Consider the following 26558-nt stretch of genomic DNA (forward strand, 5'->3'; position numbering starts at 1 on the left):
TTTGGAACAAAGGTATGAGGTTTGTAGAAATTGTTGAGACCTACATCAGCTATATAAGAAAAAATTATCCCACCACTTATATTATATTTGATGGTTATGGTAAGAAATCTTCAATTAAATCTAATGAACACATCAGAAGAAAATGCAAAGGTTCTTCTCAAAATCTAGTTTTAAGAGAAAATAATCAGGTTCCGTACTCAAGGGAGCGTTTTCCATCGAATTCACACAACAAGGCACAATTAATTTTACTTTTGTCAGATTACCTTAAACGAGATGGATATGAAGTATATATTTGCAAAGGGGATGCTGACAAGAAAATTGTCTCTAAATTGTTGGAAGTTGCAAAGGAAATTTCACCATGCATTGTTGCTGATGATACTGATATAGTAGTTATGCTAATGTATCATTGGAAAGATGAATTAAATGAGATTTTTTTTTATCAAGAAAGAAAGGAAAAACTCTGGAGTATTAAAGACGCTCAATCTCGAGTAATGGATTTTCAAGAACATCTGTTATTTGTTCACGTATGGTCAGGATGTGACTCGACATCTTCAATACTGGGAAAAGGAAAACCTAGTTTTTTAAAATTACTGCAAAAATCCAATAATATTCAATCAGTATCTGAAATTATTTCGGATTATTGGGCAACCAAAAAAGAAGTTGGAGAATCTGCAGTAAGGGCTTTCATTGAACTTTTTGGTGGAAATGCAGAATCTTCGTTAAGGAAAATGCGGTTGGTATTTGAAAGTTTATTTATAATTTTGTGGATTTAAGTCACTCATTTAGATTTAGAAAGTGTCATATTTTCATAGTATTTTTCTTAGGTATTTAAAATATAAACAAACGGTTTGTGAAGGAATTATTAAGCCAGAAAAGTTACCACTCACAGACCGTGCTGCTTATTTTCATGGTCTTAGAGTTCACCTACAAATTCACCTACAAGTTGTTGAATGGAAAATGCTAGATGAATCTTTCAACTTGGATCCTAAAGAATGGGGATGGAAGTTAGATAATGGTTGTTTTCTTCCAATTCCAACAGACAAAGATGTGGCACCACCCAATATATTAAAAGTGATTCGCTGCGATTGTAAAACTTCATCAAGAAATATGTGCGGAACTAATGTGTTCTTGCAGGAAAAACGGATTAAAATGCATGACTGCATGCGGTGGCTGTCATGGGCACGACTGCAGTAATAAAACGGTAAATTTTATTTTTTAAATATACACATAATCTTCTTTAAATATTTTTGTTTTTTTTGGAATACAAATATTTTGCCTTTTTAGGATTTTGAAATTGAAGAAGATTCAAGTGATGAAATTGAAAACGAGAGAAATTTATTTGATGATTTGTTTTGAGAAAAGTAAGATATCGGACATCTAATTTTAAAGAAATTTGCATTCAAGTCTTAAAGTTATTTTAAAAGAATATATTATTTACTAATTTTTTCCCATTTAAAATTGCGCACAGACAAAAGTTATATTATTATGTTTTGAAAACAAAAAATATAACATTTTAACGATTTTACACTTTTCAAACATAAATTACTTAAAAAATAATTGTTTTCATGTAATAGTTTTTAAATAAATATTGATCAGCATAAAATTTTCGTTTTGTTTTCATGTAATAGTTTTTAAATAAATATTGATCAGCATAAAATTTTCGATCCAACGATATAAAGTTTATGATATTTTGGTGCTGTCAAAATTGCCCCTTTTTTGTACCCCAAATTGCCCCAAAAGGGATGTTCCCGTAGCGCAATCAATGAGGCTTTTATTTACGCAAAATTTCAGCTTTATACCATTTTTGTTTTAACCGAGAAAATTAAATTTGGCCACAGTTACAAATTCCTGGATCCGCGCCTGAGTTGTTTTATAGTTTTTTATATTTTTATCATAGCCTTATACGTTTTTAGCTTTAATATGTTGTTTAAGCAAGTTAAGGACTTAAATTGACATCAGTTTACAGTGGTTTTATCAGTTTAATCATGTTCAAGTATTACAGTTATTTGTTCCTTGTTATTGCATTTTTAAAAAAGTAAATGTCAGTTACATCAGACAAATTATAAAAAATGAGTTGTTAACAATACTTTTTGTTTACAGGATCCTTAAACCACATTTACATTTTATTAGGCAGTTTTTTCAGTTACACAGCTGTAGTATAAACTAAATGGTTAAGTAACACAATTACATTTATATGGTTTGTTTATATTCTTATGATTTGCGATTTTTGACACATGGCATGCAATATCACACGGTAAGTTTAGATAAGTTTAGGTTGTAAAATTTTGAATTTTGAATTTTGATTTGCGTTTCTTTTGATAGGAATATTTATTTAGGTTAGTTACAGCTAAGCTTATGTATGCCTTATTTATATTCGTTTAGAATTTACTACTTTAGACACGAGGCATGTGGTATCAAATTAAAATTCTAATTTTGTAACTTACATTTCTTTTGACACGCATTTTATTCTTGTTTTGATTCGTTGTTATTTAATTTAGAGACCTTTTTTTTTTTATTTTGTTACTGACAGGTTCAGATGTATGTGGAAATTATAGAACCTTTCAGTTATCAGATAATATTATCCTTTGTTACATATTTTTGTAAACTAATTTTTATTAAAGATTGTTTAGTTGTTGGGTTACACTTTATCTTTAGAAAATGGTGTCGGTAATTAATAAAATAAAAAAGTTTCTGTTATCAATTTATAAATAAGGAATTAACAATATTTCTTAAAGGGTTATCAAGTAAAATTTTATTTTTATTTCATATTATTTATATCATTTAGGTTCCATTTTTTCTTTTGTATTTTATGTTATCTTTAAGGAATTAACATGTTACTGGAATTGAAGCGTGAAACATGTACTAAGAACAGCAGCGTTAAAACCTAAAAACTAGTTTCTAAAAAATTGGTTTACTTTAAACATCTGTTGCGTAGGGGAGTTGGGGGCTCTTTGATCTGTGGGGCAGCTTGATCTTTTAGCGCTACATCATCTATTTATAATTGTGTCTGCGTGACGTCATAAGTTATTATCAGCATATACTTTCGACTATTTATTTTCGTTGTTGCTTTGTCAAAAAATCGATTTTACGAATTCTAAGAAATAAAAGTTTGATTTCACGATAAAAAGAAAACTTGATAAACATGAGAATTATTCATATACTTTTATTACTATGTTAAATATTTGTAAAATATCAACTGCAGTCACTAGGTATTTTATCGACGTATATTTCATGGTATGATTTCACCGTTGAATGTTACTTTTCAGCGAGATACAGCCATTATTACATGATGTATACCTATAAGGGTTCCTTGATCTCTCTTACACGGGGCTGTTAAGCAGTGGTGCACGCTTGGTGCCGGGGTTCGATACCCGTGCGTAGCAGACGCTTGGTCAATTTATTCTGAGCGTTTGTATTTGTAAACAGCTGCTAAATTCATGTCGCTGTTCCTCGGTCATTTAGTTTTACGTTGTTTTTCTTCATATTTAGTTAACTAATGCTGATATTTGATTTTCGATTTTGATTTTTCAGTTTTTGCAATCATTTCTTAAAACTTCTGATGAAAAAACTTGTTCACTAAACTTTAAATGTGAATCTCTTGGCAGAAATTTGAAGAACTATGTTTTTAATTATGCTTTATTGCCAACTTTTTATTGATTTTATAAAAAAAAGTGTATATAAGATCAAGGTGCCCCACATCTCCCCTATATGTGTGCATGCGTGTTTTATATAGATGTTTTATAACCTTGAATATGACTATCAAATGTATATACTTAAAAACTATTTTGATCGTAATTAAAAGTTTGTGTATTGAATTACATTATTACATATACTTGATTAGTTTTAAATGTCCAGTTAAAGAGTTTTTGAAGCTTGTTAACAAATTGAGCACTATATTTCTCCCAACCATGTTAGTTTGTATAATTAGTACTGCTTGTATCAGATGGGTGGTAATTATTACTTTTGTAATGGAAAGAACCAATGTGTATTACTGTAGAATGTCATAATGAAATAATCCATATATTGAAAAAGTGTAAGGATTATTTTATTATCAAATTACAATTCTGTGTGGCCTAATTCTCTTCTTTATTCTCTTCAGTAACGTATTTTAACTGAATAGCAACAGCGGATAATTTGATGCATTATCGTAATAACTCATTTACTTAAAAGGATTGTACAGACAAATATCAACGGACTTCAATCCGTTAAAACTTTAATTCGTTAACGTAACGGAAAAACCGTTGATGAAATAACGACGGATAAATCCAATTCCGTTGTAAGCAACATATTTATTTTTAGAGAGCACTTTCGGTAGTGAACTGATGTAAAATATAAAAATACAAGTCATTACAAATATATATAGCATTTTAAGGGAGAATTTACACATCTGGTTGCGAATTATTGCAACAATAAGGTAATAAACAAATACTTAAAAACAAGTTGAATTAATAGAGACTGATGAATGAATTTCATATTAGACTAATTAAGGACTGAAATCTCGATTAAATAAAGTGCTCGTAAAACATTTACAAAACCTCTTTCTGAATATAAGACTATAAAACTATAAAAATATTCTTAAATGAGGTGCAAAACATACCATTCAATTTTATTTCTTTGTCATCTTATTATACAAAGTTGTATTTTTATATTACTTATAAAACCAGTAAAAGAGGTTACAAAACTTAACGAAAAATGTTGACCGTTGTTATGTGGTAAAAACTTTAAATGACTTTGTATCAGATATAATCTTTTCTAAGAAATCAGTTTCAGGAAAATGGAACTTCGTTTATTAAGAAAAGAGAATTTGAGCCACTAGATATCGGAATGTTATTATCAACGTGAAATTTAATTAGCTCAGCGACTGTATTGAATACATACTCGCGCGTGCGAACCTTTAAAAATAACGATTGTAGTTTAGAAAAATAAATCTTTGATATTATAGCTTATTCATTTTTATAAACTTTAAAAAGCAAAAACTGATTAATTTTTAAAAATGTTAGAAGTTAAAACCTCACCTTTCCTTTAGGATCTACTAACAAAATATGCCTCAGTATACCATCACGCATTCCTGTTAAAACGTACTGGCCTTTTTTTGTAGGGCTTTCTCTCACAAGAAATTGTCCGTTTTTCTGAACCAAGCTTTTTGCCTCATCACGTGTAAGCACACCGTGATACCAACTCTCTGGCTTAACACTTATAGAAAGAGTAGGGTTGGGGCGGAAAAAGATTTCTGAGCACTGGTCATGTATTATCGTTTCCTTCATTGGCTCAGGGATCATTTCATTTTCTTGCTCAGAAACAAAGTACAAGTGTTGGCACTCATCACTATTGTCACCTTCAACTTAATAACATAAACATTAAAAGTCGCCTATACAATGCTGCTCAAAAATTTAGCACACATTTGATTTAAGTTTCATTTTTCTTCTTTTAATTGAATTTTTAGGCGGTAAAATTCTTATGCCTTTTCTATTTTTTTTATATACAGTTAATTAAAACAAACCTTATATAGAAAAAAAAAAATAGAAAAAAAATTACTTTATTTTAACCATCTATTTTTAACTTAAGCAGAGACCGCTACTTAAAGCGGTGTAAAAAAGCCGCTCATAAGTTTAGCACACTTGCACTCGTATTGTCTTTTAACTGCCGTTTTTTACTTTTTGACGTCAAATTTTTACTAAAAAGTAAATTTAACTTTCCTTTTTTACATAATAACTGAACAAAAGTTTCTAAGATATCCATAGTATGTATTACCTCATTTGAAATAAACTTGGTATTTTTCGCTTAAATTTTGTCCATAATTTGACCAATGAAATGGGAAAAAAATCAATTAGCTCTGAAATAAAACAGAGTATTGTAGGACTACATCTTGGTGGTTCCAACAGTTCTGAAATAGCTCGAACTCTTAAGTCTGTATCTCGTTCATGTGTACTCAGAACAATTCAGAAATTTGAAAAAACCGGTACTACTGCACACAAAAACCGATCTGGACGACCAGGAATTAAAAGTATCACCGATGATAGTAGTATCCATAGAATTGCAGGAAAAAACCCTAAATACTCAGCCAAAGAGATTGCGCAAGAAGTGAACTTGGCTCTAAAAAATCATATCTCAAGACAAACTGTAAATAGAAGATTGATTGATCGAAAACTTTGTTACTACGTTGCTGCCAGAAAACCACTGCTTAAACCAACTGATCGGTAAAACATCAAATTTTGTAGAGCTATTTTGAAAATGACTAATTATGAACTAAGGAGAAAAATATTTAGTGACAAATCCAACTTTACAGTTGTTAACCGAAAGAACAGAGTAATTATCCGAAGGCACTATAATGAGATGTTTGATAGTCGCTTCATTGTGCCGCGACTACAAGGTGGTGGAGGTTCAGTAGGCATATGGGGTTGCATCACTTATGACGGCCCAGGTCTCTGCTACTTATACGATGGTCGTATGGATCAACATAAATATATCGAAACGCTTGAAAATCATTTAATCCCGACTAGAGACATCTTTTTTAGCAATGAGTGGCAGTTTCAACAAGACAACGCTCCTTGTCACAAGGTGAAAACGGCGACTCTTTGGTTTCAAGAAAACAACATTAAGGTACTTCTGTGGCCAGCTAGATCACCTGACCTTATCCAATCGAAAATGTATGGACTGTACTGGACCGCAAACCCGTAACATCAGCTGAACATCTTAAGGAAAGTTTGAAAGATTCGTTCTACAGCTTATCAACTGATTATTACCGAAAACTTTTTAACTCGATTAAAAGATGTGAACTATGCATGAAGAACAAAGGTGGACATATCCCTATATGATCTTGCTATTAAAGCAAACTTAAATCCAGCTGTGCTAAACTTATGAGCAGCTTTTTTCGAACTTTTTTTTTGTATACTAACTTTGAATAAAGATTTTTAATCATAGACATTTGTTTTTTTAGTTTTTTTTCTCTTAATGTAATTAAAAAAGCCAAAAAAATGTTTTGGTTTTTTAAAAAACCTTAAATTTCTTATTTTTTACTTTTATTTTATTTTTAATGAAAAAAGCGCAACTTAAATCTAATGTAGGCTAAATTTTTGAGCAGTATTGTATATAACCAAGAAGCTAGAAAATATCACAAAACAATTATACAAAACTATTTTTGCATACAATTTACAATAAATGTAAGACTATGTATATACACAAATATGAATAGCTTTACATGATGTACAGACTGAGTTTATTGAAAATGACTACTTTCTATTCTGCTATTGATACTACATCATCCAGGTAGGCTTTGAAATGAAAGTAAAGGTGGGAGATAAGAAAACAACTATAACACAGTTTTCAAGGCTCTTGCGTTTCTTAATGACCAGATCCTGTATACCATATTTGTTTGAGTTGGAAATGATAGAAATTTTACTCCATAACATGAAGAACAAGCTGAAGTTGGTTACTATTCATTAAAACCCAAAAAACCAAATGCATATGCTTAGATATACTCTTAAAATACACTCAAAATAGATCATTCTCTCTGTCTCAATTTAAAATACCATTTCCATTTTTCCTATTGCGAATAATGACACTCAATAACCTTTATCCTTATTATTAACTATTCAAACTATTATCATGATAGTTGTTACTAACTACTGCTACTGCTACTGTTGCTGCTACTGCTACTGCTACTATTACTATTGCTATTGCTACTACTGCTACTGCTACTACTACTATCATTATTGTTAATGCTATTATTATTGTTATTATTATTACTATTATTATTATCATTATTATTGTTATTGTTTTTGCTATTTTACCTGTTACTATCTAAACTAAACTGTCAGAGAATAATTTTGTAATCTTAGGAAAAATACATTCACCGAAGAAAAGCATTAATACAGTCACTGAAATACTCATTATAACAATCATTGACTAACTACATCAGTCAATTTAGGGTGCAATATGCAAAGACTAAACCAGTTTACTTAAAAATGAGTTTAAGTTTCATTCATGAGTTGTTAATTTTAATAAATTTTATGAATCATCTTTTTCCAAATATTTTTAGAGATAAACATTTTGTTTAAAAAAGTTGAGGCTATTGACAACAATATATCAACCAGAAAAAATCTGAAAAATAATTTACCAGAGCTACTTGATTCCTGATATCTTTCATTATTAGGTAAAATATCACAGTTACTTTTTTTCTCTGAAGGATAATCATAGTCAGCATTTTTCTCTAAAGGGTTATCATAGTCAGTATTTTTCTCTAAAGGGTTATCATTGTCAGCATTTTTCTCTAAAGGGTTGTTGTAGAATACTATGCTTTCTGAAAGGCTGTCATAGTCATTACTATCATTTCTTTCATTAGGTATTTGATCAATAACTTTATGACTTATTTGCTCAAAAATAATGCAATTACCACCTATGGATGCAATTGGATTGTCATAGATTGTTGCACAATCTATACCACAAGTAGTGCCAAGAGTAAGATATAAAGTTGGATCGTCAAAACTTTTATTACTTTTTAAGTCTGTGTAATGCTAAAAGATGTAAAAATGAAATCAAATTCCTACTTTAAAGAAAACAAAACAAATTTAAAAAACTAAAATAAAGATTATTTACATTGTCATTTTTTTCAGAATCATTGTCCAATAAAATGTATTGACTTGTCTTATCAAAATTGTTAACTAAATTTTGATGGTTTTCACAAATGTTTTTTTGTGGAGGCTCTTGAAGAAGATCTGTAAACCTGAAAGATTAAACTTAAGTTTTAATAAAAAGCCTGTAAAAAAATGTCTTCAAAAGCCCCAAATTGCATACTCAAAAAAATTTTTAAAATCTCCTTCACCTTAATTTATTTGATAATTTTAAACATTTTAAAAATTAATTGACATTTTAAGACTTAAATTTTTGTCTGGGTCTGCATTTTTACAGCCTAGTCCTTGTGCAACATGTTTGTTAAAAAAACAATTAAGTAAATTTAAATTTTTTCTAACCTTCCTACTACAGGTTGAATTTTTTGATGTGATTGAAGAAAAGCCTTATACTTCAACTCAAATGCTTGACCAATTGATAAAATAATATTATCGCCCAAACTATTTGCGCACTCAAAAACAAAGCATGCTAAAATAGTAATACCAGTTGTTTATCATTTTATAATAATGTTTATAATAATTATGTTTCTTATAAAAATCTTTATTTTGTTAAAATCAAAACTTTTTAACAGGAAAATTAAAATATCTTAATTAAAAAAAAAGACCTCTATCATATTCTTCATCTTTTGAAATGTATCCTATGAAATTTTTGTAACGCTAAAACATTTGCAAGCAACAAATTAGTAAACTGTAAGAAAATAAAATGAAATTCTTTATAAATACTTTATTTTATAGTTTAAGTACCTCTTCTCCAAGAGCACAAAATGAAATATTTTCAACAGCATGTTCAAGTATAGATCTACCACTTGAATTAATAGACTTTACTGAATTGGTTGATATAGTTGTGGTTACATTTTCTCCACTATTTATTAGAATTACACCTAGAACAATTAAAGTGGAAATAAGCAATTATAATTTTCACATCTATGTGTATAACTTTCATAACTTCTAACATACACTTTTTATGTTGAAGAAGGATATCCTTTATTTAATTACTCATACAAATTGAAATTTCTTGTATGTACATTAATGTTGCTGTTTTTTGGCAAAACTTTTACTTTTTTCTCAATATAAAAAAATCACAGTTATTTATGCAGAATTTCTTTAGTATATATTCTGTTACATAATTATGTAATACAAAGAAACACCTCTCAAAATATTTTTAATGAGATTATTCAATAATAAAAAAAACTCCTTCAAAATTAGAAAAAAAAAAAAAAAAAAAAAGAAACAAAAAGAGCTACCGTGGTGTGACCTAACAAGGTCCTATGCTTTAAGAAATTCCTAATTTAAGAAATGACAAATTTCGTATACATAAAATAAACATTTAGAGAAAAAAATTTAGTTATTTTATCAAACTAGATAGCTAGTTAATACAACAAAGTTATTTTCCACAAACGTTTCTTTTATATATACGAAATTTGTCATTTCTTTAATTAGGACTTTCTTAAAGCATAGGACTTTGTTAGGTCACACCACGAAATATTGGCATTATTCTATTTTAGCTAAGTGAAACTATGATAAACTTTTAAATTCAAATTCTTAAAGTGTTTTAAGTTGTGCAATATTCAATTATCTATTCCACAAAAAATAACCAAAGGTAAAATATTTAGAAATAAGCAAAAGTAAAATATTTAGAAATAAACAAAAGAAAAATATTTAGAAATAAACAAAGGTATTTAGAGATGAGTTTTTAGAGAATATAATCTACAATTATGACAATTCACTGAATTTATGTGGATTTACTGTAATGGAGTGTTACACACAAGAAAAATTTTAATGTTTAAAGCAAAAGTAACTTGTAAAATCAAATTTATGAAAAGCTTATTAAAATAAAACCCTAACAGCATTTCAACATATTGAGCCTTGAGAAACTTTGAGGAGACTTTTATATAAAAATAATAAGTAACAATACATACAAAAAGTATATATAAGTTTAGTTATTAGTGAATATATACAGTTTGTTATTGGAAAATGCATTTGGTTTTATTATGCCAGCATACATCACATAGCAGAACTATCAATCCTTTAACAATGATTTAAAGTTTTGTATATGTAAAGTTATTTATATGTAAATCTATCTATGTAATATAAATATGTGTCTATAATACAAAAATAAAAAGATTATTTATTAACAAACTAAAATTTTTAAAAACCTAAAAAAGTAAAAATTAAATGCAAGTTAAAATACAACTTCAAATATTAAATTTTAGAAAGCCTTCTCAAACATTAATGCAGATTTTAAACACTTTTTGACAGATTTATTTTGGAAACAAAACATGTAACACTTATAATTCTTAGACTATTCTGATTCAATAAAATAATTTTAGATTTGCTTTTGTCATCAGGCCTTCTTGTTATTGATAAAAACGAGGTAATATAGCATTTAAACAGAAATATAAAGTGGTGTAAACAAAAATAGTTAAAGTTAATATTTCTGTTTTTCTTTATTAGGGAAATAAAAAAAAAAACAAAAAAAAAGCATCATTAATTTCCATTTATTATCTATAAACCATTAAAAAAAAAAAAAAAAAAAAAATCATTTTCAACTGAACTATAACTAAAATTATTGAAAAATTTACAAAACAGAATAAGTTGTGATCATAGAAATAGCACATCAAACACAAATATAGCACTGTCAAAGTCTACATCAAAACATTTAAGTTACCATCAATAAACTTTTGGGTAGCCCTTAATCTTTGTTACATTAGCACATCTTGATGACATGCTGTTAACAAGCCTTTGACATCATTTGACAATAGTGATATTACAGATTTTTGAATTTTCCCTCAAAACATTAAAATTAGAGGTTTGCTAACCTCATAAAGCCCTAATATTGTTCCATAAGTTCTCAATCAGATTCAGATTAGGATTTCGAAGTGGCTGTTCTATAACATTAATTTTATTTTCCTCAAACCAACATTGATGATCTGTTCCTAATACAAAAGGATACCCAACTAACTAGTTATCTAATTAAGATAATTGTTTGAGATGGCCCATAAAGATATAGACAAAAAATACATTTCAGCACAGGAAAAAAATGTTTTTAATGTGCTAATATGTGATGGTTGCACTGTAATGATCTGTATAATTTTTTCTGAAATGTTTTTAAAAGTTGTGAAACACCATAATAAAAAAATAAAACAACTAGTAACAAAAATACCTAACTGTAAAAACTCCATAACTTTTTAATAAAAAAAAAATAAAAAAAACAAAAACACTTAAGTGTGTAAGCAAGAGAATTCTTCTAAACTTGAGGTAAATATTTATCAATATTAGTTTCCTTTTTTTTATTCATTTTGAGACATAGGCAGGAAATTTATCACAAATGTTTGCCATTTTTCCAAAAAATGCACTACAACAAATAAAACATTACTTGAATGTTAAATACATCACTTGGGCCCTCCTATTTTAAAAAAAGAACTAAAACCTTTTTTTAGAATATAAATAGTTAAAACTTAAAAACTTAAAAGAATACACACAAAAAAACTTAAGCACACATTTAAAACTTAAAATCATGCACAAAAACTTTTAAAGTACAAAAAAAATTACACATAAGTGACGTATGTTTTTTTCTTTGTTTTGTTTTAAACTCCTATAATACAAAAATAAAATTTGAAAATATTTGCATTTTTATGTTATTTGGATGGGAATCATTTAGTTTTCAAATTTAAGTAATCCATTTATAATTTTTGTTATAAATAGATGTGGATATTACTTCAAATATTGAGGTACTAAAGGTAAAAAGTATGTAAATAAAAACATGTAAATATTGATAATTGGCATAAAACTGCAGTTGCAAAATTAAAATTGCTATTTCAAATGACTTAGATACAAGGCTTAAGGAAACTTTTCACAAAAAACATTAATTTATTTGGCTTATATGGCATTTGCTACCTTTTTACATGTTTTATAGATTAAAATTTCTCAGAATACGAATTAATGCAGTTTTCTTCTAATTTCTTATTTCAAACTGAAAGACCATACTGTATAAATATTCAATAAATAAGTTTATGAAGACTCAGCTTCCAACCTGCAAGACAAAACATAAAACACTAAGTAATTTAGAAAGCTGACTTGTTTCAATTGTATGCAAAAAATTAAATTAAAATTTTTTTGATACTTTTGAAACAAAAATATGTTTATTGAGATGCTGTGATTTTTCTTCTGCTACTTTTAATACAAATAAACAAATCATTTTAGATTTTTTATCCAACCTGACAAAAGACCATGCTACATTATGCTCTTTATTTAGCATTTTTAATGAAGTATATTTACAATGTCATATAAATACAATTCATTAAATTCATTAAAATTCCTATGAAGGAGACTTTGGAATATACTCTTGGTCTGAATTATCAAAATAGAACATCAAGCATGAGTTTCCCAAAAAGTTGCTCCAAACGTTATGGTAACACTTTTCCATGAAATTAAAATCTAAAACATTTACCTTGTTCATTGTAAACTGTGCTCAAATATTTTGAGAAAAATTTGATGAGAATACATAAAAGTGAATTAAATTTCTATGAAAAATGGCAGCCAAGATTGTGATATGTGTAAAGTAACTTCTGATCAACATTAGTATACACAGGAGATTTATAGTTAACCAGTAAGTTCTAATGGGTTTATGTAAATCAATTACGTTGTATCCAGTTCCAATACATCTAAGTTCCAATACATCTAAGCTTTCATTTAATCTGTTATTTTTCATTATTTATCTCATCTTACATGTCTTATAAATAATAACTTCATTTAACTAAGCTAACTTGATAATTGGAAACATAGTTTTGCAGAGTTCATGAATTGTCCTTAAAGGCCACTAAGTGACAAAAAGTACACAAGTCACATAATAATATAACCAGTCCAACTTTTCAAAGACAAAGGAAGAAGTGTTTTGTAAGTCAACCTTCCATATCCTTTGACAAGCTAATGATTTTGAAAGTAGCACCTAAAGTAGCACTTGCATATTGGGTCATTCCATATCAGATCCCATATGAAACAATTCAGATTTTGCTGAAACTTGTCGGGGTGGTGTTTATCAATGAGATAACTAAATCCTGAAAATTTTATCTTACATTGTTCTTGAGAAATGGCTAATTAAAAAAAGTCAATTAGATGTGAAACTTTATCCTTTGAGCTAAAACTGTTTTTTCTTCATTTTTGGTCTCAATAGAACTTAAAAACCTTTCTTATTATTTGATTTATTTTCTACCAGATTATTGACAATGTCCCAGTTTGTTTTCACATCCTCCTGGCTTGTTTTACAGATCTACCAATAGCTAGACTAAGCAGGGTGAATTTTTTAGATTTTGAAGTTATTATAACTGAAAATATTTGAATTCATATGTTCCTTTGATATGAGGCTGACTACAAAACTGTCATATTCTTGAGGTACATTTTTACTGATTTCATTATTTTCATCTGCATTCAAAAAATAATGGCACAATTTTTACATTTTTTTTAGAATACAGATAAAAATTAAAGTCTGTCCTTCTACAATCAGTGCAGACTTTCCTAGGTAAAAAACCAAACTCTTTTGTACTTGAAAGACTAAAAACTTTTAGAGACTTAAAAAAAACATTATTTACTTAAACTTTTGTAGCTTAAGTTAATAATTTAAAAATTTAAGACATTTTTTCATGCTTGTTAAAAGGATTACAACACTGTCTACCATGTTCACTCTTGCACTGTGCTAATTATACTTTGAATGATGGTTACAGAAAAGATGAATTGGATTAAACTCACTTTTAAAACACAAAAGTTCTTCATTGTGTTGAGACAGTTCTTTAAAACTTTAATTTTTCTTAGAGTCAGTAAATATAATAAGTTGAGTGTAAAATAACAATTTATTACTTGCAAGTTAAAAACTCTACGTTATAAAAACTTGTAAATATCCATAATTTAGTTTAAAAAGTTTAAAAATCCAAAATGTATAAGCTATCAAGAATCATTCAGCATTCACTGCTATCACTAACAAGAATTTCTAAAAAAATAGTTTTTACTAGTAAGTTCATATTTTATAAAATTTACTTGAAAGTAAAAAAAAGATAAATTTTGAAAATAGAAAACAAAAAATACCTGAAAATAAAAGCCCAATATCTAATAAAGAATTTAGTTTATGCTAATTATTTTTAGTTCTCAAGCTTTTTAACATGCAATAGTATGCAAAAATATTTGAAAATATAAAAATTTAAGAAAACTCACAACACTTTAGCTTAAAACTGTTATCAGGGAATTGCTAATTGTCTCTTCGAAAAAGAAATTAAATATTAGCACTCATTCCTTTAAGTACAGATTCATTGAAATTGTTTCATTCAAAAAATAAGGTTTTGAAAAAACAGTTTCTAAGAAGCATAACTAAAGCATTATGAACTAACTCCATTTTTTTTGGACTTCTAACTCCTTTTTTTTTTGACTTAACATCTTCTGGTGCTAGTCTAATTTTGTTGTATAGAGCTTGCTGTTTCCATTACAAGTAATATTACTTAATGTGAAAATAGGTTCATCACCGATAATCAAGCTGAAGTTTTTAAAATTTTGATACAGTCTTCCACATCTCTTCCTTGCTTCAGCTTTTTGCTCCCAGATTGCATTAAGATTAAACTTTTTTGTCTTTTTGTACTTCTTAAGTGCTTTGCATATTTATTACTGAAAAGATTTGAATGATTTGGCTACTTGTAGGGGAGACTTGTACTGAATGGAACTTGTACTGAATGGACCTTGTCAAAAAAAAGAACTTAGAGACCATTTAGATGTATTTTTGTTGTCACAAATAATTCACCTTTACACAATGTCTCTTCAGTATGTCTGAGTTAAATTTATTCGAAGAAAAGCAGTAGTTATGGAAGTTTTCTGTTTTTTCAAGGCAAATGTAATTTTTTAACTTTTCTGAGTTTTCAATTTACAAAGTTTTTTCAAGAAGAAGTGAACTCTTAATATTAATAATATTACAGATATATATTTTGGACTTCAGATAAAAACAGAAGGAAAGTTATCTAGGGTACAGATTGTTGTAATTGTTTGGGTAACATGTGGATATTGGTATGTGTACTGAATGAACCACCATTGATTGTACTGCATGGACTGGACCATTTTCCGATTAGAACATTTATTGTGTTTCAGTTTGTTACTTACTAAAACAAAATAATCGTGTCTTTTTAATATAAACAAGTTGTGAAAGTGTGACTAATAAAATATACTAAAAAAAAAAAAAAAATCTTGGGCATAAAAAACTATAAAGCTCATGGTTTATCATGATTCATTATAGGTTAATTTTCACTAGGATAACAATATTATCATTCAATATTGGAACATCAATATACCCTCATTGCTGTGCATAATTCAACATTTTATTTATTACGAGTTTACTGCTGGTCCATTCAGTACAATCAACTGTACTGAATGGACCATTAAACAATTTAGTACAGGTCATGTTTATCGCATTTTTTAACAATGTTTCAATTGCTCAATGGTTTACACCTTTCAAGGATAGTTAGTTAAGATATGAATCTTGTCTTCTGAACTAAAAAACCCACCATAGTTATTCACAAAATAAATATTAATCGAATTTATAAAAAAGTCTTATTTTGTGGTCCATTCAGTACAAGTCTCCCCTATTTGTGAAACCTTTTCTAATTGATCAAACATAACTTTTAATTTTCAATTTCCTTTGCTATTCATTATCTTTAGTTTTCTTCCACTTCCTAACCTTCTTTTTGATTCTTTCTCCTGCACATTGAATTATTCTATAAAATGGTGGTTTTTGACATCTTTTCTGCTTTAAAATGCAAAAATGTGAAGTGTTTTCCTCTTGACTGATTTTTTGAATAAAATTTGTACACACGCTCTCAAAGAGCTTCTTGATTAGACTTAGCATTCATTAAAAATGACTTGATCATTTTTAATGAACTTTTAAATTGTTTTTTTTTTTAACTATTTAGATTAAATGTGCTTAATAATGCATGAATGGTCATGTGACACATGAATGGTCATGATGTCCTGTAGGATAATTAGGAAGCCTCAAAAAATGGTCTCATTTTTTAGTTGCAACCTTTTAGTAGAATAGAGACATTTTTGTCAAAATTAATTATGAGATTTTGGCAATTGCAAATTGAAAAAGTCTAATATAATCGAAAATACAACTAATTAAAAATATTGTCTTACTTATAAATTACATCTTCTTCCTTTAATTTTAACTTGTTTTCTGTGTTCCTTTAAATCAGCTAATCCAATTTGATGTGGACCGGTAGTTCCTACTTCAGCTCAATGTCCAATGCTCCATTAATATAATGCTCTATATGAACTACAGAGTACATAAATAAGATACTGATGTGACTCCACTTATCAATCAACTTTGAGTCCACATTACTAATTAAGTATTTTATTGCATTGTTTCTTTTGATTCTTGTAAAAACAGACCATATCTGTGGTGATCACTTAGCTTAGATAACTCCATCACAAAAAGTTCTTTTCTATGACCTGTATATTCAAAAAGATTTGATATGCTTTTTTTTCTTGTTCTTGAGTCATGATTAAATTCTGAATTTGATAATTTGCAATGCTTTAGTTTAAATGTTGTTTTATCAAATTTCTTGCTCTTGTATTTTTACAAATATGAATTTATAAAATTCAACTGCAAAATTTTTTATATTGGTAATTAAAGTTTACTAAATGTTATTCAATAAAAAATATTGAAAAATCTTTTGTTTTTACAAATTTATCATCAAAAAACAAGATGAATATCATAAAAAAATTTGCCCTGGTACAAAATTTCTGGACACACTGCATGATAGTAGGTAGAGACCTTTTGAACAAGAGACATAACTTTAAAAAACTTTTTGATGACTCATAGTATTTTAATAAAAAGTTCTAGTTAGCTGATTTTACCCAAAATATTAATCCAACATGTTTAGATCAAAATCCAATTTGATTTGTAGCATTTTTATATCTAGTTTTTAAGAAAGAGATATATAGAAAAACAAAAATCTAACCAGAAAACATTTAAGATTAGCTCACCAATTTGGAAAAATATCCAAAGTCAGATTTTTAATTTTTTGCTCACCTGAAACTATCCACCAATTACTTACTAACTAAGGGCAAGTGATATGGTATATAAACAATTTGTTCAAATCCACCCCCTTGAGCAAATACTGTTTTTTCTTCATATTTAAAGTTAATAACCTCTAAATATGAAGAAAAAACAGCATTTGCTTATATAATTGATACACACCGCTCCAACAAATTTCATCAAAGGTGGTAGGGTCATCAGTCTGTTTGGGATAAAATGATCCTACTCTCACAGTGTGGACTAATGGAACAAATGTCTTTGAGTTGCCGTTGTCAGAATGCCTTAAAACATCTGCTCAAAGACTCAAAGAACATATATCATAATCATGCTAAATAGACCTGTAAAATGCCTCTCAAAACTATGCTTTATCTTTACCTAAGTCAAATCTCTTATTAAACAATTGAGCTCTACTTAACTAAACACCTGCAAGTTGTTAGCTCCATCATCAAGATCTGGATCTACTGAATGGTTTTACTTTCTGCCAGATGTAGTTTCTATCTTCATTTAATGTTGTATATACTCCATTCTATCTTGTGGAAGAACAGATTCAGGAAATTTATCATCATGTCCTACAGCTCTAAGAGCTTATCACATGTCAGGATAGATGGGCATGATACATTTTAATATTTTAAGAAATCTGTAATAAGAACAACTTCATAAAATCCAAAACATGAAAATATCTTTATATTAACATTAGGATTTGTGTATATAAAGCAACCTAAATCCATATAATAACAACATCTGAAACAGAAAATATTAGTATTATTATATTATCAACAGTATATTACATGTATAAAACAATCAAAATCCTGCAAAAACATAGTCAATCTTATTTTAGAAACTAGACATGCATTTAAAATTAGTTTTTAAAATACTATTCCCTTAATCTAATAAGGTTGTTGAACAGTGTAATCTTTTTATAACTTTTATTATTTTTCTCTCCTTTTCTTATCTATCTTTTACTTTTTAAATTAAACAAGGCTAACCTGTTATGTTAGCTATGTTTGTAAATAAAAAAGGCTAACACTTTTTAATCATCTTTTGATCATGAAATACTGAGATTGATTACATTATTATGATTTTAATCAAAACTCTAATTTAAAGATACAGGTGCATATTAACTTAAGTTTAAATGAATTGATTATTTAAACCAATACCTGCCATAACTCAAAAATTATAAAAAATAAAAAAATCTTTTTATAAATAACTTTATTTTGTCTAAATGTAACTAGTTTCAAAATTTTTTTTTTCAAGAATTTTTTTGAAGAATCAGGAAAAATTGACCTTCCTATTTTTGGAACATTGGCAAGATCTAACTAAAAATTTACACTTTGTATTATATAACTTTTTTTATTTAATGATGTTATAAACAGGTACAAATAATAGACCTAAAAAAACGATAAAGTGTGGAAAACTTGAAAGCACTTATCATGTAGAGGAATGTCACAAATTACTCAAATTCTGGTCCTTTTTTTTGCCACAAGTTGCGCATCTTTTTGTATCAATAGGAATTATAAGATGATCATTTCTATCATATTTACTTCTACACATACTCTTCACCCAACAATTTTTGATTTTTGTGGTCCTGGTTTTGTAAAATAAGTTTTTGTATCTGATAAATATTCAAGAAGTATTTTACATTTTACATTAGAGCAATTCCACGACCGTCTCACAAAAAATGATAAAATTAAACCAACCCAATATATATAATATTATATATCAGTAGAAAGCTCTACTTCTCCTCTTTCAGAAAATATATAGCTTATTATAGTATGCCGCTATTATAAAAAATAACATGGACTGAAACAGAAGGTAAAAGTAGGCGTTTTTGCAATAATTTAATTCATTTTTAATCACCAAAGTTAAATTGAACCTGTAAAAAATTCAAAAACTGTCTTGCTGATTGCAATCAGGTTTTTAGCTGCACTAATCATTCCTACTTATGATAAAAACATACTTATTGCCAGACGAATTCAGAATACCATTTGTTTTAATCAAATGCTATTACCACTATTGTCACGCTGTGACAATTAGGGTACCAATCGTTTTATTTCTTAGACAACCAGTAAAACTTAGGGTTTCAAAAATCCAGCGCAATGAGAACTCAATCTAGTACATCTAAAAAAATACTAACATGTTTAAAAAAGTATTTAGCTCAAGTTATTTTTAGAATCTTTTTATGTCACACTGTGACGTCACGCCATGACAATTTTTTAACATTTAAAGCAAAATTTAAAACTGCTAAACTGAAACCACAATTGAGTTTTTATCAACTTTAAGGACCCAGATTACTGAGCAGCCTACTTTCTTTTACATCATCTACAAAAACTACAAATTATAGGTATGTTTTGCATAGGCAACATTTGGAGGATGAATGCTCAGCTATCCTTGAGGCTCTCTTTTGAGATACATAGAGCCTCTCTAAGGGATAACTGTAACTCCATTGAGCCTTAGATGTAATACGTGCATCGCCATAACTAATGTGTTGCCTTTTTTTTAATCTTTCAAGGGTTTAACATGTCTCTTACTCATGCTGAGCGTCAAAAGAAATATCGTGAAAGATAGTTAAAAAAGTTTGAAAGATAGTTAAAAAAGATAGGCAAAAAAGTAGTTTAAGAAAAAGAATAAAAAAAAAGAAAAGAAGGCTCGCTAATTTGGAGGCTGAACGAGAAAAAGAAAGGCAGCGAAAGAGAAAGAGCAGACAAAAAATAGCAGAATCAAAATCTGTAGCCGTTACATCACCCCCTTACAAATCTGCTTGCACTCTTGGAAAAGCTGTTAAGAGAGCCGAGTCAGCACTACCAAAATCACCCAGAAAGAGGGCTAAAGTTGTACAAAAACTTTTAACAAAAATGAATGAAATCCCAAGCCCAGAAAAAATACTTAGTAAAAATGCATTAGATGCTTTAACTGTAAAATTGGTTCTTGATTTTTACCAGCGTGATGATATATCCCGCCAAGCACCCGGTAAAAGAGACACCATTGTGGTGAGATTAAAGAATAAGAAAGAAACTGTGCAAAAACGTCATTTGTATATGAATGTTAATGAAGCTTATGCTGTTTTTAAAAGTGATTATCCTGAAAAATCAGTCGGAAAATCAAAGTTTGCTAGTTTACGCCCACCACATGTGCTTTTGTCTAGTTCAATGTCAAGAAACGTTTGTTGCTGTCAACAGCATCAAAATATAATTCTTATCCTTGAAGCCTTGCACAAGTTTGATTCAAATTTTCTATTGTATTCACATAAATTTCCTCTAAGCATTAAATGTGATAGTGAAAAAGACATTTGTTATAATAATATGTGTACCACATGTAAAGATGCTGCAAAGTTTCATAATCTATTTGTTTTGAATGAAATTGACAAGAATAAATGCATTACATGGTGCCAATGGGAAAAAGTTGCAGAAGGTAATGGAAAGGAATATATTAAAAAAATTGAAAAAAAGGGAAGAGTTGATGATCTTTACAGCAGCTTTTCAAAATCTTTACCTTCATTTCTTTGGCATTATTTTATTAAACAGAAACAATCAATTACATATCGTGATCATAAGATCCAACTTCAAAGTAATCAAGACACAGCCGTTCTTCAAGTGGATTTTGCTGAAAATTTTTCAACATTGTGGCAAGATGAAGTGCAGTCAGCACATTGGCACAAGAAGCAAGTTACTGTTTTTACTGCTGTACTTTGGTACCAAAATTCATGCTCATCAGCTGTCATAGTTTCAGATGATTTAAGCCATTCAAAAGAATCTATTCTTGTATTTGTTCATAGTTTATTATCTAAGCATATTGAATTAAGTGTTAAAATACTACAGGTTTGGACAGACGGCCCAAGCAATCAATTTAAAAATCGTTTTATTGCATCAGCATCACCCTGGTTGGAAGAACAGCATGGTTTAAAATTATTCTGGAACTTTTTCGCTGCTTCTCATGGGAAAGGACCAGTAGATGCTATTGGAGGGACCGTTAAAAGAATAGCAACGCAAAAAATAATCCAGAGAAAATGTATGATAACTGATGCCATAACTTTTCATGAAGCTGTTAAAAATGAGACTAATTTCAATGTCTATTTTGTTTCTATGGAAGATATTATAAATACAATAAAAAAATTTAAAGTTGATGAGTTATTTACAAAAGCACCAGCAAAACCAGGAATATTTGCAGCGCACCTAATTCAAAACAATAATGGTAAAATAGAAATGCAACCATATTCAAGTACCAAGTATTTAGTGAAACAAATTACGTCTTCAGACGAAATCACCAAAAAACTTTAAAACATTGTACATATGACAGCAATATAATATGGACGCGATTTGACACTGATATAGTATGGGCGTGTTTGGCAGATTGCTATGTAAAAACTATTTTTATGAAGATATAACTATATATTTGTCTAATACTTCTCTACTTAGTTTTAAATTTATTAAAAACAGCCTATTTACCTGGTTTATAATTACCCAGATGTGTCTGGTCACGCTGTGACGTTTACCACTAGTTAATTAAAGGTGCACCTGTTTGAAATTTAATTAAATGTTATTTAGCTATAAAACTTGTAAGAGTAATGTCTAAACTTTTTGTTTAATGCCAAGTTAATAATTCAGTTCATCTATATTAGCTGAATCGCGATGTTGATCTAAAAACTAAAAAACAGTGAGAGAATTTTGGTCACGCTGTGACGTTTTATATTTTCTCGCATGAATAAGAGGCTAATATATCCACCCTAATTTTTCTTCTTGTTTTTTGTAGCACCTTTTATGAGCTAACAAAATAGCAAAAAAAAATTCTTTTTATATCTATTTAATAATAAAATATTGAAGGCTAAAGGCAAAAAAAAAGACGGTTGTCACGCTGTGACGGTCGTAGAATTGCTCATTAAGTACTGATATTTTCTCTATGGGAAATATCTGATACAATCTCCAGCTATTTAAAACTGCTGTCTAAAAATTGAGTAAATAAAGACCACCACCACTTTTTTGACCTAATCCTTATTTCATATAAACTTATCTGCTTATCCAGTAAATCAACACCTCCATACTTCAGAAAACAAAGGAGGCATGGTATGGAAATATTGCTGTTTTTTTTAAACTTTTTTACATTTTTTGGCGAAAAACATCACTGAAGTTTGTTGGAAAAGTGACAGCTTAACTGTCCTTCCAACAGGCAAAACTCCACCTTCTTTGTTAAATAATTTTTCAAAATATCCTCTTTCCTCCTTTTTTTCCATTTGCTTAATTCGGAATATGTGTAATTAAAATAAACATTTTTTAATTAACATCCTCAAGACTCAAATATATATTTTTTAAATATCAAAAGATCCAACATGTAATGTTAAATTATTGCAGAACTTGTTTTGTTTTTTTCCGGTAAATTAAATTCTCTTAAGAAGGGATTAATCTTAAATATTGCAACTTTTAAAATGTGTGATGTGCTCTTCAACTAAAGAGACATTAGCAGTTTTCTATAATCCAGATGCATGCATACCATTTATTATCAAAAACAATTTTATACAAAAAAAAAGTTATTTTGGTAAATACTTTTTGTGATATTCTTATTAACTTTGTTAAAATTAAACTTATAAAAATATTTTGGCATGAGTGCTCTTAAGTGTAGGAAAAATGCAGTGAGAGAGGTAAAGATAGAACCAAAAAGCTATATATAGCAAAAATACAAATACAAATTAGTCAATGTTAAATTCATTAGTGTGACTAACCTCCTATAATGCTGTATGTCAGTGTAATCTATAATATCATTCAATAAAATAAAAAATTAAAAATTTATTAAAAATTTATTTTAAAAATTAAAAAATGAGTTTAACACTTTAAATATATTTATAGACAGAAAGCAAAATTCAAAAGAAAGTTTCTTACTTTACTTCTCTTGAAATTGTACATTTGTGATTCTAAACAACATTTACATATTGCCTCCCTGAAATAAAATATTCTAGTAAAATATTTTTTTTTCATGTAGTTATCTAATTTTTTTAAAATATAATTCACTTAATAGTTAACAATTCTTTATTTAGTTTATATAGTAAACAAAAATTTTTAAAATTGGAACTGAAAAAAAGGAAAGAAAAAGGAACTAAAAAAAAATTGGAACTAAAAAAAATTTTTTAAAATTGGAACTGAAAAAAAGAGAAATGCAATACTAATTAGACACACCATGATAAATAAAAATAAATATTAACAAAAACAAGAAAAGTCTAACTTTCTTGCTTTTCTTTGGAAATAGCACAAACTTCAAAATATAAAACTGCTGCTTGATCTGCTATTACAGTTACAATTACATGATAAGTGAAAATAGGCATTTATACTAAATGTATAATAAAAAAAGCAATAATTGCACATCACATTTAATCTGAATAGAGTTTACATATTTATACAAACCCTTTTTTGTATTTTTAAAAAACTGTAAGACTATTTAAAAAACAGAACTAATTTCTTGAAGAGAGGTTTCTAGTTCATTGCAGTTAAAAAATGATATACTTGAATTCCTATGATAACATAAACTTACTCTTCTTTTTTATGCTTTTAATTGGATTACTTTGGCTTACTTTGGATTGAGGTTTACATTGGATTGTGGATTAAAGAGGAAGGAGGCTTAAATCAAATAAGTAAATTTATTTATAACAAATCGTATATTTCCAAGATAGCAAACAGTAATTACTAATGACATTGAGGGGATTGATACATCAGAATGACATTTAATATTACTTGCAGTAAATTTAGTCATACATGTGATTATCAAACCAACTCAATTAAAATTAGAGATTGTTCTTTTTAATTTTTTTTTTCATTAAAATTTCTTTACTTCAATGACATAAATACAAAAAATAATGTTTAAACTCTTTTTGCATCTATTATTTAGAGATTGAAACTATTTAACTCTTTTTGCATCTATTATTTAAAGAATGAAAGAGATTTTTTTCTAGGGCTATTTCAATTTTTGATTTTTAATTATGTGATATGTAACAACTACTATATACAGAAGAAGCAAGATAGCATAAAATTTACAAATAGTTTTAAAGCACATAATTTTTAATTAATTAGCTCTAAGGGGTATACTAAAGACTATGTATTATAGGATTGTTGATCAAGTAGTTTTGCTTTTGAATTCATTTAAAATGAACTTCAGAGTCTAAAATGAGAAACACATTCTCTAATATGCAATACAAAAATATAAAAGGTAAGTTTGGTAGGTACCACAAGGTAAAATATAAAAGCAAATATACTTTAGCCATATTTTACTTTAGATATTACAAGGTAGTTCATGCTGATTAAGAACTTTTAGCAAAAATATCAAACACTATCTGACTAAAAAACTACTTGTATTATGCTAACAAATTATGTCCTTAAATTTAGCTTCTAACATATATCAGATATGTATAAATGTCTGCAAGTGAAATATTTGGTCAATATTCAAAAATAGAGGTTTAAATATAGGCAATTTGTAGCATTTGGAACTTCCTCACTTACCAATAAAATGCTGAACTTGCCCCACAAACAAACTATGCCAAGGTTGGTAATCATAATTTAACTTTTACTTTAACTAAAATTAGCAATCACTCTTACCTGACAATAGACCCTCTTTGATCAAAAGCAACCATTCTCAATGATTCCAAAATGTTTACTGCACCAACATACTAGAAAAATTAAAAAAAACATTTTTATACTTAACTCCTAATAGATGGTATACTACATATTAGCACAAGTAAGAATTGACATTTTAGGAATCCCAGAAAATTTTGTGGAAGTTAAAGAAAACATTGTTTTCTCTCCAACTTATAAAATAGGCCACCTTCAAGCTAATTTGAAACTCTCTATGCTTTTTGAGGCAAAAATCAAAGTTGGTAAACTATGACAAAATGAGCATCAATGAAAATTATTTATAGCGAAAACATAAATTGTAAAAAACACCTCCTTTTTTTTTTTGCTGTCGTTGACTCTTGTGTTATTTTACAGTAAATATTTACTGTGAAAATCTGTCATTTCAATGAAGTTTTGCAATAGAAAATTGTAAACTTCATATACAATAATTCTAACTAAAATAGCTTAAGTAAAATATAAGCCAATCTTTATACTTTTTAGGTATAAGTAAATAAAAAATAACAGTTGCCATCCAACTTTTTTAGTAAGTTTAGTAAATTTAGTAAGTTATGATTTTATATATTTAAAGTTGTTACTAGATAAAACAATCTTACTGTTTTTATAAGTAATCAGTATAATATCTTTTAATAATAAAATAATAAGAGTTCAAGTTTAAATAAAAATACATAAAAGTAATAATGGTAAATCAAAAAGCAGAAAGAGTAACATGCTTGAGAAATAAGAAGTTATGTAGCAAATATCTATTTTTTCTACCTCTATTGGTGTATATTGTCATGAATTAGAAAAATCCATTAATTTTCCCATTGGTAAAATTTCATTTTCGGACATTTTTCATTTTTAAAAATTTGAGAGAAAAAAAAAAGAAGCATTTTCATAAATTTTTTTTTTTAGTTATCAGATTTGATAAAAATTTACTTAAAATCTATAGAATAGCTTTCATAAATTTTGTTAAACAAGATATTTTTAAACTTTATTACTTTAATATTTAATTACATTATTTTTATAGCGAAATATTTAAAGATTGGCTAAATACCTTCACTTTAAAATGGACTCCATCATTTAAAGCTTGATTTGAATGCAACCATCCTTTCGACGGTTTTTTAATAAAACTTCCTGTTGAAGTTCGCCATTCATCTTTAGAAGAAGAACCCTTGCTAAACTTTTTCATTATGACACTTTTCATTTCGAACTGAATTCAAAATTAATCTATTAATAAATACTAAATAAAAAGCAGCTAACTTACATAAGATTTAATTT

At 27.9% G+C, this 26558-nt stretch overlaps 1 protein-coding gene and 1 pseudogene across 3 annotated transcripts; one reads left to right on the forward strand and one right to left on the reverse strand.

The window, feature by feature from the left end:
* The first annotated feature begins 392 nt into the window (after positions 1–392).
* On the forward strand, positions 393–2109 carry LOC149893069 (uncharacterized; annotated as a pseudogene).
* LOC145187370 (SHC-transforming protein 1-like) lies at positions 1245–26558 on the reverse strand. 3 transcript variants are annotated; one of them, XM_090082375.1, is made up of 11 exons: positions 26335–26558; positions 25266–25336; positions 23562–23619; positions 23405–23432; positions 9372–9508; positions 9233–9284; positions 8970–9096; positions 8596–8722; positions 8117–8513; positions 5016–5341; positions 1245–3094 (listed from the first exon to the last, which is right to left on the reverse strand). In XM_090082375.1, exons 1-11 carry the CDS (start codon positions 26482–26484, stop codon positions 3086–3088), a joined length of 1482 nt encoding a protein of 493 aa, XP_089938501.1. In that variant the 5' UTR covers positions 26485–26558; the 3' UTR covers positions 1245–3085. The 3 variants fall into 3 exon arrangements, with proteins under 3 accessions (XP_089938501.1, XP_089938510.1, XP_089938494.1); XM_090082384.1 differs by lacking the exon at positions 1245–3094 and adding an exon at positions 4274–4892 and having other exon boundaries at positions 8393–8513; XM_090082368.1 differs by lacking the exon at positions 1245–3094 and adding an exon at positions 4274–4892.

The sequence above is a fragment of the Hydra viridissima genome, unplaced genomic scaffold (genome assembly GCF_058129835.1).
Source record: "Hydra viridissima isolate aposymbiotic clone 2 unplaced genomic scaffold, HvirCarnegie_v1 scaffold_1, whole genome shotgun sequence".
Classification (NCBI taxonomy): Eukaryota; Metazoa; Cnidaria; class Hydrozoa; order Anthoathecata; family Hydridae; genus Hydra; species Hydra viridissima.